This window comes from Eublepharis macularius, chromosome 2 (genome assembly GCF_028583425.1).
Source record: "Eublepharis macularius isolate TG4126 chromosome 2, MPM_Emac_v1.0, whole genome shotgun sequence".
In the NCBI taxonomy this organism is placed as follows: Eukaryota; Metazoa; Chordata; class Lepidosauria; order Squamata; family Eublepharidae; genus Eublepharis; species Eublepharis macularius.
Window position 1 is genome coordinate 29212370 of NC_072791.1, and position 15284 is coordinate 29227653.

Consider the following 15284-nt stretch of genomic DNA (forward strand, 5'->3'; position numbering starts at 1 on the left):
GCCAATCAATGGGCTTAGGCTGGAGTCATATTTTAATATTGCATGGTACAATCCTAAACAAAGGACTGAAATCAAAGGGCTTAGATGGGTGTAACTACTTAAGACGGAATCATCAGTTTACTGGGGCAGTTAGTGCTTGTATCCAAACTGTGCCACTCCCACCAGCTTTAAAATAAGAACCAGTATTATTTTGTCATAAATATATATGTAATGTACGGGGGAGTACATTTTTATCAGCAGTGTACACAGTGTTCTTACAGCACGAAACGATCTCTGATTTCTATTGCAGCCTTTTAAAGACCACAGATCACATCAGACCACAGTGAAAAGATTCACAGTACAATCCTAAGAAGAGTTATTCCAGTCTAAGTTTATTGAAATAAATGGGCTTAGACTGAAGTAACTCTGCTTAGGATTGCACTATTAGTATATCAGGTTATATTTATGTAAGTCTGTGTAAGAGCTCCATTCCACATCACTTCTAGAGTGTATCAAGAATTAAGCTACCCAGAATACACAACAGATGGTAGGGAAGTTGCCATCCACCTAGGCATGCAATGGAGGAAATGCAATATTGAAAATGTGTGTATGTAAATGTAACAATGAGATGGCCTTATGAGCTCACAATTACTTAAAACAGTGCGATTCCTTCTGCTCTCACTGTTAGTGAAGCAAAGCAACCTCAATACAAAACACAGCTGAATGGCCATAGTCATCCCTGGTTTTTATCCATTTTTATAGACAGATAATTTGTTCTTTTGTTTTTTTTACAGCATGCCTAATGAGAAAAAGAAATATTTCATCCCTTCATAATGCAGCCTAATTCAATTTATCATGGAACCACTTGACGTAAGCTTGAAGAGTTATATAGAAAGAATAGCCTGATGGTTACCAGCAGGCAATAATATATGCGTCTCCTTCCTAATACTGTTATTGTGCTATTTTTTTTTAAAAAGGGGGGGCCTTGCCAGTGATGAGCACAGATGATACTATTCAGGGTGATTTCCAGCTTCAGTGTCACTTAGGTTCAAGACAAACTTTTCCAAAAGCACAATGAATGCTTATTTTTCCAGAAAAGCTTTAGATAAAGTTATATTATCATTTGCTAAAAGCCACTGTTGCCACTACTGCCCTGCCACCACAATCTATTGGAAAACACTCCTGGATGGCTTCCCTACAGGTCATCTGTCCCAAGTTCAATGCTTTAGGGAAGTGTCCCCCCCCCCCCCGCTTCCCCAGAGCATCATGCTGCATTTGGGCACCTCGGGGGGGGGGGGGTTCTCTGATTTTTCTCTGCTCTTTCTCAAGCCTGCTTTGCTCTGAAGTTTTGGTAAAGAAGGCAGTAAAGCCTGGATGGTGGCTGTGTGAGTGGGAAAATTCAGAATTTCCAGCCCACATGGCAGCCATTTCTCCTGACCCTGTTGCCACAGCAGCCATTTCCTCCCTTTGTCACTAAGAGACTTCTAAAAAAAAATCAACACAAGAATATCATTATATGGGTATTGCATTGTAACATAAGATGTGGTGGGTTCTCCAAATTCTCAGCTTTCATTTTTTAAAAAAAAAGTAAGTCTCCAACCACTTCCCTTGCAAAGATATAAGGAAAGGGGGATATCTTTGCAACCAACGGGGCTAGAAACTTACTTTTTTTTTAATGGAAGCTGAGAATTCAGAGAATCTGCTACACCTCTAGTTACAATTGTATGTCAGGGGAGGGAGATGGCTGCTGCCAGGAGATTGGAGCAGGGAAACTGTAGGGAAGACTGACATGTGGAAACCCCGTTGTTGCTGCACTTTATCCGCAGCTGCACCAACAATGAGAAAGCCACAAAATCCCATTTCCGTGTGGATGACACCCAGTGGTGCAGTTGGGTAATTAGACATTGCACTTAATAATTTAATGGGTCTTCCCCCTTCAGATGGTTACAAGTGGGGCGCCTGCAAGGAGTTACGGGGGGCATCTAATTTTCCCCTCTCCCACTATTTGCTCTTTTCCTTCCCTGAAAGCCCCCATAGCATCTCCTTTTCGTCCTGCATTCTTCTCTCCTGCCCACCCCCATCTTCAACTTTCCCTCCTTCCCTCCCCCTGGCAGCCTCTACCCAGAAAAACTATGGCCCAGTGGGACAGTGATGCCAGGCCCAGCTGTGCAGTGAGGAACTTGCAAGGACTTGTAGCAGGTATCACATTTTCCTCTGCATCTTCTTTCAACAATATTTCCTTTTTCCTCCTCCTGGAAACCCCCATATCTTCACCCTTCTCTGTTGCCTTCTGTCCTCTCCAAAGACCCACCTACTTACCTTTTATCTGCTCCCATCTTCAGCTATATTTATTACTACATTTATACCCTGCCGTCTCCAGAATGGGGGCCCAGAGCGGCTTATAGCAACCTCCTCTCCTCCGTTTTATCCTCACAACCATGTGAGGTAGGTTGCACTGAGCATGACTGGCCTAAGATCATAGCAGAATGAGGATTCGAACCTGCATCTTCCAGATCCTAGTCTGAATGCACACGGCATTGCATTCGTGGGGTGGCTGCTATTGACCAGTAGCAAGCAACCAGGCTTGGGTGAGTCATGCAAATCACATGGTGTCAAGGGACCCAGTGGTTGTTGGTGGGCCTGCCCCCAATTGGTCGTCCCCCAAAAGCCAAAACAGATCTGGAAACGCCCCCCCCCTGCCTGTTACTGACAGAAACTTGAACTTGAACTGGCAATACTATTGCGATTTCCTAGCAATAGCCACTGAGAGCATTCATTTCTTAAAACTACAGGTTCTGTTAGGGGGGAATTAACCCCCCCCCCCATTTAAAAAACTTTCAGGCTTTTCTGCAAATCTGGGGCATTTTTCAGATTTGCAGAAAGATCCGCCTTGTCCGTTCACAGCTCCAATCTCTGGTTTAAGTATTTAGCTGAGTTGAGAATTAAATATAGCGATGATGGTGTTGGTGATCATGATGTTGCCTGCTTTGGGGGGGGGGGAGCAGGTAGCCCAAAATACTGCCTTGACAGCACTACTAAAATGAATGAGAAATGTGTAACGGTGTCTGCTCAATTCCCATTCATTTCCATGGGGCCAATACCAACGTAGTTCAGAGAGGGTTCCACCAAAAATACTAAGGGAAAATACACCACAGCAATCCCACTAGCTGCACTCTCGGTCTGTGTTTGCAGACACCCTGGAATTGAATCAACATACTGTCTTCCCTTTTTTTCCACAGCAAAGTTTAATCCTTCATCTACATCTATTTCTCCAAGTAATACAGGAAAACAGAAAGAAATGGTTGAGGCTATTAAGTTCTGAAAGATGGACAGTTGCATATCCTGCAGTCTATTCCCAGGGTGGAGACCTTTGGACAATTATTACAGAGGCAGGGCTGGCAGGGTATCTGAAGATACAGGAGGCGTATGTAAGGTTCCGAGGTTTTCCAAATATGCAAAACTTTAACTGGTGCTGTCCAGTTCTGCACAGCCGAAGTGATAAACATAAGCTGCCAAGTTCATCCATCTTTGTGGGGGAGGGGGGATATGAAGATTGGCAATGAATTTACACCCCTGGCACAAGTCCCTATTTGCTCGGGGGGGGGGGGGCGCTTAGAGATTTTTCATTGCGCAGTCAATCCCAGGGCTCCACACCCCTTCCCGACAATTGCTCTTTCTTGCTAAGGCTGCTGTCTTTCTGTGGTTGCCAGCTCCAGGTTGGGAAATTCCTGGAGATTTGGGGGATGGACACTGGAGAGGTTTGAGGAGGGAGACACCCAAGAGGGATATAATGCCACAAAGCCCACTCTCCAAAGCTGCCATTTACTCCTGGGGAACTGACCCCTGTCGTATGGGGAGGAGCTGTAATTCCCGGAGATCTCCAGCCTTCGCCTGGAGGTTGGCAACGCCCCTCTCCCCCCGCCCAGGCGCCTGGCTTCCCGGCCCGAAACAAAAGCCAGGCACCGCCTCCGCCCTCGCGACCCGGCCACACCCTCGCGAGCTCCCCGGACCCCCACCCAAGACGGACGGGACGCGGGTCGGGGGGCGCTGGCGGGCGGGCGGGCGGGCGAGCTCTGCGCCTCTCCTCTGCGCCGCGCCGCCGTTACCTGCGCAGCCATGAAGGAGAGGTCCATGGTGCTGCTGGAGCCGGCGCTGGCGCTCTCGGACGAGCTGGCGGAGGGGCTGGCGGCGAGGCTGCTGCTGGCGCCCGCCGGCGTGGGCAGCTCTCGGGGCGGCGGGGCAGGGGCCTCGGCCAGCAGCGCCTTGGGGCGCGTCACCACCAGTTCCAGCTCCCCGGGATGGCGGCGCCCGCCCGTGCCCGGCTCGCTCGGAACATGGTCCGCCCAGCGCAGCGGCCGCCTCTCGCGGCGCGCTCCCCGGCAGCCAGTCGGCGCGGGAGGCTCCGCTGCCGTCACGTGGACGCCGACCCCCGGCTGCTGGCAGGCAGGCAGGCAGGCAGCGAGGCAGGCAGGGAGCGAGGCTGGCCGCCGCCTGGCGCCGAGCCCGAGCCCCTCCGCCGGTCGCGCGGCCAATCACCGGCGCCCGCCTCCCCGCCCTCTTTGCCGGCTGGCATGAAAGGCAGGCAGGCAGGCAGGCAACAGGTGACGCCCTTCCCAGCCTCGCCGCTCCGGGAACAGCAGCACCTGTTGGGTTTCTGCCTACAAAAGCACCGCTCTTTTTAGGCGTTCATACTGTTGCTGGTGTTTTCCAGCAGGATTTGAGTCCCGTGGTGCGTTAGACACCGGGAAGATTTTCAAGGGGAAGCTGTCGAGAGTTGGAGCTCCTTTCTTCAGTTTGGTTCAGTTCAGTTTATTACACTTATAGATCGCCCTCCCTGCACGCAGGCTCAGGACATTTCACAACAGAAATTAAATACAAAGTTAAAAGTGCCGTCAATGCACATAAAACCAGTCACTATGTAAGGTGTCAAATTCAGATAAAAAATCTTCAGCTCGCGAAAGGTATACCTTTATATCTTGAGAATCTTATTCATGCCTAAGGTGCTACCGGACTCCAATCTTGCTGTTCTACGGCAGAACAACAGGGCTATCCACTTAAAACTACTTTTTTTTTACCAGACATCTAGCTTTCAGGTCCTGTTAAAAATTATTTAGTCCTTTATCAAAACAGAAAACCAGCACTAGTCAATACAAACAAGATGGGGGATACTGCAGGAGTGTCAATCTGGGGCCCTTTGGTGTCCTGCTTGCTGCTGTGGCTCAGGGGCAGAGCAGGGGTTTTGTGTGCAGAAGGTCTCCCAGTTCAGTTCCCAATATTACCACCCCAAAGGGCCTAGTTAGTGGGTGATGTGAAAAACTTCTGCCCAAGATCCTGGAGGCCCTGACCTGGATAGCTCAGGAGAGCCTGATTCAGATCTTAGAAGCTAAGCAGGGTCAGCCTTGGTTGGTAATTGGATGGGAGACTTCCAACAAAGGCTAGGGTTGCAGAGGCAGGCAATGGCAGTCCACCTCTGTTAGTCTCTTGCCATGAAAACCCCACCAGGGGTTGCCATGAGTCAGCTATGACTTGAGGGCAGAATCTGGGTAGAAAGCCCACCTGAATAATTTTGCATAGTTTGTGGAAAGCCAGGAGAGTGGGATCTTTCCTGACCACCTCAGGCAGGCCATTCCATAAGGTGGGGGCTAACACAGAGAAAGTACATGTGTGGGCAGCTGTTGATTTTGCCCACCTGTAGTGTGGTATCTTCAGAAGGCCCTGTTCAGATGGGCAAAGGTACTGTGGTGGGACATAGGGGGAGAAGAGGTCGCAGAGATATGAGAGGCCAAGGCCATGAAGGGCTTTGCATGTGACAGTTAAAATCTTGAACTGATCCCGGTAACTGATGGGTATCCAGTGGAGTGACTGCAGAATATGAGGAACATGCACACTCCGCCTAGCTCCACCTTCTGTGTCAGCTGGAGTCTTCAAGTTGACTTTGAGAGGAGACCTATGTAGAGTACATAACATAGTCTAGTCTTGATGTTAGTGCGGCACGAATCCAGGTTGCCCGATCAGCCATGTTAAGGTAGGGGGCCATCTTCCAGGCTAGTCTGAGTTGGGAGGGGGCTTTTTTTGCAGCTGCATTGACTTGCTTCTCAAGCAGCAGTGCCAGATCCACTATAACCCCTGGGCTCTTAACTGAGTTAACCAGGGTCAACTGAACCCCATCAAAGGTAGGGGGCACAATATCCTTCAAGATCTCGACTTTCCAACCAGCATCACTTCCTTCTTGTCTGGGTTCAATTTCAGTTTGTTTGCTTCCAGCCATTGGTCAAACAGCAACTCAGTACTACTACTGTATCACCAGGGGATTTTCATAGTGAGATATAAAGCTAGGTATGATCTGCATATTATCTAGCAAAAGTTCATCAGGCACAGAAAGACAAACTGCGCTGTTAGAGTTACTTTTTCTTTTTAAAAAAAACCCTGAAGTTTTAATAGGAAAATATGTGCATGGTGATATTATATGCATATGGACATTAAAACGGCCAAGTTTCCACACAATAAACACAGAAAGAGGCAGGGGAAAACTCTATGACATGCATAAGAAAAAATTGAATGTGCTCAGTGCTAATTTGGCACTGTAAACATTTTAAGCAATGTCATTAAGAACCAGGGAAAGAATTAGACAAATCTAATTAGAGGAAGAACATTGCTCCGGAACACATAAACTAGAGGAAGTTTACAAAAATAGTTTTGCAAAAATTATTGGAAGTGCACAGTCATGTGGTGTACGGAGAGGGTGTGTTTTACGGAGGTTTCGTGCCATGAAGGAACAAATCTTTATGTCAGCCTCTCGCGCGAGAGTAGGGTTGCCAAGTTCTCAGCATCTCAAACTCTGAGAATTAGTGGGTGGAGCAGAGTGATATCATAGGATAGGATCAAGTGATGCTACACTGAATAGCAGCAATATTACTGGAAATACTTCCAGATGTAACTTGGAGTTGTGCCACGTTGTATCTACCTGTGTGTTGTCATGTGGTACTGAAGAGATGAACTATTTCTCTCCCACAAAATTAAATAGAATGGACATGACATGCAAAATGCAGGCAATCGGTTAATGCCAAATTGTCTCTCACCTCCAATTTACATGTTGGGTCAACACCAAAATCAAGTATGCACAGATGGCTTAGATGGGTGCGTGGGCTGCCTGAGGGCCCTGACATTTCACTCTGCCACCCTTAGACCCTAAGAATGTGTCCCAAACAAGGGCAATGTTGCAGTGCAGGCGAAGAAGATGCCTCCGGCTGAGCAGACAGACCAATGGTGGGAAGGGAAGGAAAACAACAATGAGTCAGACAGCTTGGCTTGCTCCAGGCATCACCCTGTCCTCATGCAGACCCAAGCAGCTGCTTGTGTAAAGAGCTGGTGGGTTCCACAGTGGGTTCCTATGTGTAAGAAAGTATTATTATTATTATTTGAACTGTTTGACTTAGTACCTTCGCCTGCAGTAGCACCAATGACTTTAAAAAGGGATTAGACAAATTCATGGAGGATGTCCATTAATGTGATGGAACCTCCATATTTAGAGGCGGTATACCTGTGGATGTCTATTGCTAGAGGGCAACAAGGAAGGAGATTGGGTTTCCGTGCCCTGCTTGTCGGCCTTTTTGGAGCATCAAGCTGGCCACTGTGGGAAACAGGATGTGGAAATAAATGGACCATTGGTCGCATCCAGGAAGTCCCTTATCATGTATACACACTACACTCACCGCGTGGAAAGATTTCAATGCCCAAGTCACACATTATCATGTCATTTTCCTATGACCTTTCTCCACAACACTATCTTGGAATCAACATACATGCTGTATCTTCTTCCCATATATGCAGCTGCTGTCGTGATGGGTAAAAAAGAATCTCCTTTAATTTTTAAAAAAGGATTGGCTGGCAAATGTATTTTTAAAAGCAACCCTCTCCTCATGTAGCGCATGGTGTCTTTTTATTGTCACGGAAATATAAACAGTGACCTCCTTTTCACAGGATCTGAATTCCCATTGTGTCCTGTCTGCCTCTTGGGGAGGAATGCAGAAATCTAAAATAGGTTATATGATAGATATGTATGCCTTTGCAATTAGACAAATTGAACAGTATAACAGCAAAATCTGGAAAGATGGATACAGCTGCACAGTGCATTAATCCCACATTACAAGGACTTGGTGCTTTATAAAAATATGCTTTGAAATTGTTTACTAAAAAGTTCAGGGTTTGATTTTTCCCCCAGCACAGAGGAAGTTAAGTCAATTAGCAAATAGCTGGGTTTCTCAGATTTCCTCTGGAATAGCAGAAAATCCTTTTTTTCGCAATAAACACATGCATAAGTTCTACTTTTGCTTCTTAAAGCAGATCTAACAAAATTTGACAATCAAGTCTGGCTCCTGAAGAGGATTTTAAAATGTGCTTGTATTTATGTACATTTGCATTTGTTGCATGTCATGTTTCGCTCCCTACAGCAATTCCCAGTTCTCTCCTTGTGGTTCTCATTTAAACAGTAAGAACATCAGCATAAAAGAATTGCCTTTCTGCATTAGATCAACAGCCCATTTAATTCAGCTCCCTGTGTCTAAAAGCAACCAGTCAGGTGAATGTCACGTGCAAGGCAACAGAACTAACCATCTGTGATGACTTAAAGGAGAGGTATCTCCTTTTTGTTTGGAAAGGAAGATGCTGGGAACCCCCAAAAGACACGGGGAAAGGTTTTTTCCACTGCCACCAGCCGTGGGATGCTTTTGAATTAAAAAGTACTCACAGCTTTATCTTGCAGTTCATTCAGTACCCTGGACAACAGCTTTTTAAAGCCAACTCCAGGAAAGAAAAGGAAGCAGGATTTGAGTCCAGTGACACCCTAGAGACCAATAAGATTTTTGGAGTATAAGCTTTCAAGAGTCAAAGCTCCCTTCAGATACGTATGAAATGGTATTTGAAGAAAGGAGCTTTGAAAGCTTATACCCTGAGAATCTTGTTGGTCTTTAAGGTGTCACTGGACTCAAATCCCGCTGTTCTCCTGCAGACCAACACAGCTACCTACCTGGAACTAAGACACTAAGGTAGAAAATTTACTCTTTTCTTGCTTCCATGCAGTAGCAGCAACTTATTCCATTGGCTGAGCCTTTTAGTTGTTGTTTTGACCCATTTTGATGATGTTTTATTATGTTTATCAGCTTGTTAAGCTGCCCTGTGCAGGTTCTCTGTAGAGGTAGCATGTACATGTACTAAATACAGGATTAATTAAGAACAAAAGGATTTATCTGGATACTAAAAAGTAGAAAGGAATGAGGGTGAGGTACAGATCTAACTGAAGAGTTCAAAGGACTAAGATTTTAAAAAAGAAATACATATACACATCCGCTAACCCGATACATTCCGTGCCAATCTAAAATAACTTTTGCCGGTGCAGCCCTGCAGGATTCAAGTCTCCTCCCCATTTCACTTGTGGGGAAAGGTCAGAACAGCACAGGAGTAAACTGGCCAAACTGGACAGAAGACAAGGCAAAGAACAATCGCTAGTGTCTAATTATATAGCCCGACCCTCTTACTTGCATGGCCCAGCTCAATTATCATAGACAAGCAGGTGGACTGGCCATTCAGCTTAGAAGGAAAGTTCTCAGTGGGCCACTGGCAGCCTAGAGCAAGCAAAGCCAAGTGCCCATAGTTCTGCCTGTACCATAGGGGCGATTGGGCTCAGACTTGGCATGTGGTACCAACAGCAGGATGTTCCAGCTGGGAACTAGCAGCAGTGCAGAAAGAAATAGAAAGTAAGCTACCACCCATTGATTGGTTTCTACTGGCCATGGCTGAGCTGAGAGCCAAGCTACAAGACGTCTTACACAGGTTGGACACTTGTCAGCTTCCCTCAAGTTTTGATGGGAAACGTAGGCATCCTGGTCTTGCAGCTGTAATGGAGAGCCAACAAACAGAGAATTAAGCCGTCCCTGCAATAAACTATGATGCAAAAAGGAGGGAGGTGAATCCCACAGGGAACAAAAGAATCAATTTCATGCCATTTATAATACAATGAGTCAATTTATAAGTGCAATTGAAAGTGCAAAGTGCTGACAATTCATAAATATTCCCACAATATAACAAATTCATAAATATCCATTCACAAATGTCCATACAAGTCCATACAAGGCAACATTTCATTTCAACAGCCAGTAATGTGACAGTATATCTTTAAGAGACAGATGAAGTTTGTTTATTTAAGAGAACCGCCCTTTTTGTTAGACGCGCGTGAAGAAACATCGCCGCCTTGTCCGGGTTGAGTGATTTAAGTGCTTAGGGGTGTTCCCCATGGGGGCTTTGTGAGTATAAATGCACCTTAAAGAAAATATTTTGAAGAATTTTTGTTAAATCCATTTGATTGGTAAACTGATGGGACTTATGTTCTATTTAGGAAATAGACTCCTGAAGAAGCAAGCGCGAAATCTGCTTGCAGCCGGCCACAGATTGAGGGTTATGCAGGAATGAGGTTTACTGCTGCTTTTACAACTGACCTCATTATTGTTATACAGGAGAAGGTTATGCAGAAATGAGATTTACTGCTGCCTTTACAACTCACCCCACGAGAGTTTTGCAGGGGTGAGGTTGACTGCGGTTTTTATAACTCACCTCATGGCAGGAAAGCCTTTCTACTTTATATTTATGAATGTATAAGAAAGAAGATCTGGAAAGAAAGTAAAAAACTGTTTCATCAAGGATTTACCCGGAAGTTATGGACTATTTGGAGAATGCTCATATATGAAATGTTGCCGTAATGGACAGCCAAGCTGTGAAACCAGGACGCCTACATTTCCCATCAAAACTTGAGGGAAGCTGACAAGTGTCCAACCTGTGTAAGGTGTCACTTGTAGCTTGGCTCTCAGTCACCCTGTGGTGTTGTCTTGTAGCACCACAAATGTCACTCAGTCTGGCTTGCTCCAGGGCCATTTTAACTTGGCTAATCACTGAGAAGCCTTGATCAGTGGTCTGTCTGATACAGCATGGGACTTGGCTTGGCTTCTATCTGGATTGGCTATTTTCCTCAGTGAACATGACAAGATTAGGCACAACTTACTTTTTCTGCTGACTCTCTCTGCTCTGAAGTACCACTGACCAGAAACCATGCTTCCTAGCCTCGGGGTGGTGGTGGAGAGTGCCCTCAAGTCATAGTTGACTTATGGCCACCCCTGATGAGGGTTTTATGGCAAGAGACTAACAAAGGCAGTTTGTCATTACCTGGCTCTGCAACTCTGGTCTTCATTGGACACCCAGAGACAAGCTGGCCCCAGCTTCAAAATGGAGACGAGATATGAACCAAAATGAAGACTGGATGGCAACGCTATACCTTGCATTATAGAAAAGGGAAAGCCTAGCCATTGGGTTGATTTATAGCATAATCAATTATCCCCTCTATAAAAACCACACCTTCATTTTCATTCTACCCTACCCTCGTCAGCCTTGTGCAAATGAATAGCCAGAATTTGTTGTCTTTAGCAAGCATCATCCAAATGGGTATGTGCAATTCTGCCTGGAAACCAAGTCCATTATCTCTGCAAAGCTCTCTCTCCCCTCTGTTGATGCTATTACAGAAAAGCAGGGACGGTGAATTTTTAATACAGAGTCTGATTGGACCGAATTGCCAGAAGAAAGTGCACTTAGCAAACTCTTTACATTTTTCATTTATACTTCAGTGCCTCTTAGGGAACCAAACAATCCGATCAGAGTTTCCCCCTCCTCATGTGATAGAATTGTGTCTGCACAATTGTTAGGAGGAAACCATGATAAGAGAGAAACTGGATCATTTTTGTAGGACCTATCACTAAAAATGTGGTGAGAAGTTAGTGCCATTTGGAACTCCTCCTCTTTCGAGGCACTGCCGCTCTGTGATTCCTTTCTCCCTTCTTCCCTGAACAACTTTGATTTCCATGCTCCATCTGCCAACAGCTGACGGCTCACTCATGTGCAGTGAAAGTGGGGAAGTGCACAGCCCAATGATATCATGTCACTCATTGTGTTACGCTACACATAGCCAGGAAGAAAGGAGAAAAGGACACAGAAGCTCACCAGATAGATGTTCAACATGAGTGGGATGAATGCATGTAGGGATGGGGCAAGGGAATGGGATTGATGTCGCCAGCTCTGGGCTGGGAAATTCCTAGAGATTTGGGGAGTGGAGCCTGGAGAGGGTGGAGTTTGGAGAGAGGGACCACAGCAGGGTATAATATCATAGAATCCACCCTCCAAAGAAGCCATGTTTTCCAGGGGACCTGATCTCCGTTAGCTGGAGATCAGTTGTAATTTCAGGAGCTCTCCAGCCACCACCTGGAGGCTGGCAAACCTAGCAAGCTCCATGCTCGATCTCTGCATGTTCATTGGAGTGTGCTGTAGCACCCATATAAATAGACATGTACAAGTGGGGGCCTGCAATTAAATGTTGCAGATTGTGTTGGGGTGATGCTGGGCCGAGGGAGACAGTGAGCTGTGCTGGGTCAGGCAATGCCAAGAGCCACAGCAGTTCCAGGGAGTGGCAGTAATGACAATGAGGGGGGCAAGGAAGTTGTAAGGAGGGGGAATCCAATTCCTTTGGCCTTTGCTTCTCCCCTTGGCTCTCAGCCACCCTTCCCTGTTCCTGTTTCCCCTCCTAAACAACCTTCCCTATTCTTCCCTCTCTTCCAAACACCCATCCCTGTTTCTCTTCTCCCTCCCAAACAACCTTCCCTTTTCTTTCCCACTCTCTGTTCCTCTTCCCCATCAACACCCTTTGCTGTTCCTTCCCCACTTAGCTGCTGCCCACTAGGTGGGCCTCTGAAGGCTTAGAGCATCGGCGCATGGGCATGGGGCAGCTCACAGCCATGGCATCCGGGCTGTGGAGAGGCCCACTCTTCCAGTGGTGGCAGCATGCCAAACCTGGTCAGGTCATTTGGAGAACTTGGCCACAGTGTGGTTCCTGTCTGGTCACTCATTGTGTATCTGCACTTTGGAAGAGCTCAGGTAAGAGGTTCTTAGGGGGTTAAACCCACCAAGTTTGTTTTTTTCTCTGTTTTTAGATTTTCCTGGGAGGTGGGGAGGTCCCCAAGGTTGCAAAAACATTGTTTTTGATCCCAAGTGCTTCTGACATGTACATTGAGGCCATTTGGGAATTAGATACATAATGCATATTTGTGATTTCTCTGCTTTTTTTATGTCTTCCAATCAAGCGGAGAGAATTCTATACAGGCACACTTGCACTTAACTGAATGCGATCCTACGAATGCACAGAGGTTGGGGTGATCTCTCCCTCCCTCCCTCCCTCCCTCCATCTGTTCACTCTGCCCATGCGGAATATCAGAGAAGAATTCATGTGGCAGCAGCTCCAAATTTAATATTTCATTCTATCATCATTGCTTGTTTTTTTTTAAAAAATCTCTCCTTCCTGTTAAAGTAAATTTTATTAGTCTGTGTGGTGTAGTGCTTCAATTTTGGACTAAGGCCAAAAAGGCTTGGGCAGAAATCCCAACAAAGCTGGGAAGCTTACTGCATGATTTTGGGCCACTTGATCATTCTTGGCCGGATCTACTTGACGGGTCAAGGTGGGGAGAGGAGAGCCTTGCACGCCACAACCAAGCGCCTTGGTTTAATGGGGGGGGGGGGTGAAAATACGATAAATCAAATGCAGAATTTCTTCTGTCACATATTTTATCTGAAATGTGTCTTTTCTTTTCTGTTTCCAGGTAAACATAGTAGATGTTTGCCAGTGGAGACATGAATCACCAGCTATCTAGCTATCCGTTTTACTTCCCAAACCAAAGTTTGTATAAGATCAACAATACAGAAAATTCAATCAATATTTAATGATAACAATGACAGCTACAGTAGAAAAGAGCAAGAGTCCAGTAGCACCAATAAAACTAACAAAATTTGTGGTAGATTATGAGCTTTTGTGAGTCACATCTTACTTCTTAAGATGCATTCTAGCATCTGCAGAAGTGAGCTGTGACTCACAAAAGCTCATACCCTACCACAGATTTGTTAGTTTTATAGGTGCTACTGGACTCTTGCTCTTTTCTGCTGCTACAGACAGACAAACATGGCTACCCATCTTGATCTAATGACAACTACAGTCCAATAAGCTTGTTGCTAAAACAGTAGCACACAGAGGGCTTGGAGCCTGTGATAAATCTCTGCTGACAGATGGGATTTCCTCCAACAGAACTGGATTTTCTTGCTTCCCTCTCCTGCTGCAGCCCAAAAATGATCCCAGAAATCCTGCTGCTGGAAGACAGAGAGCCAAACTAAAAGTGACGTCTTACACAGGTTGGACACTAGTCGGCTTCCCTCAAGTTTTGATGGGAAATGTAGGCATCCTGGTCTTGCAGCTGTAATGGACAGCCAAGCTGTAAAACCAGGGTGCCTACATTTCCCATCAAAACTTGAGGGAAGCCGACTAGTGTCCAACCTGTGTAAGACGTCACTTGTAGTTTGGCTCAGAGTACCCTCAAGAACAGGACAAGGAGGGAGTCGGAGGCCTGCAGGAGAACAGGGAAAGGAGTGAAAGTCACTTCTGTTAGCAGAATTTTTTCCATGGTATCCAAGTCAGAATTGAAAGAGAGAGGAAGAGAGAGAAGCTGACCACACATACACAAAGAAAATCAACCCAAACCCTGAGTGAATGTACATAGTAGGGTCTTCATGGCATCTAGAACTGAAAAAAAATGATGAGGTCTCTCATGGGGAACTTGGAGGAGGAAGCTCCTCAAACATGGTGTTTCTGTGGTAAAGGTCCTTGCCTCACCTCTAAAAATGGAAGCTCCTATAGAGGGGTCTCACAGAAGATCTCCATTCTTAGGTAGACTCCTATGGGAGCAAGTGAATACATGAAGCTGGCTTATACTGAATGAGACATTGGTCCATCATGGTCAGTACTGTCTATCTAGACTCCAGGGTCTCACAAGGAGGTATTTCACATCACCTACTACTTGACTCTTAACAGGAGATGCTGGGGGTTGAACCTAGTGTCAGGTTCAGAATGCTTTCCTTTATGTTATAACCAAAGAGATTCCATTTTAATTCTTTAGTATTCTAAGTGCTTTATTCACAGGTGCCAAGACGTTCCCTAGCAGCTATCTCACAGAAGAGGAATGTTTTGACTACACCTTTTCCAGCCTTGGGAAACTTTCACTTTCTCAGCTTCAAGCGTCTTGTTTTGAGAACTATGGGGGGAGGTTGGGCCTGCTGGGGTTTGATACTTTGTACCTTGTTCTTTGACTATCATTCGTAACAATACACATGTACCAGCTCAGATATTGCATCTGGGCCAGTGGACTATAATGATTGCTTTTTTCAGTAAATCT

General features: G+C 45.9%; 1 protein-coding gene across 1 annotated transcript in view; it reads right to left on the reverse strand.

The window, feature by feature from the left end:
* The window catches only part of C2H14orf132 (chromosome 2 C14orf132 homolog), a 55775-nt gene extending 51646 nt beyond the window's left edge, over positions 1–4129 (reverse strand). The window contains exon 1 of the mRNA XM_054972986.1: positions 4086–4129. Coding sequence (XP_054828961.1) covers positions 4086–4112 — 27 coding nt within the window. The 5' untranslated portion in view covers positions 4113–4129. The remainder of the gene's footprint in view (positions 1–4085) is intronic.
* Between the last annotated feature and the right edge of the window lie 11155 nt (positions 4130–15284).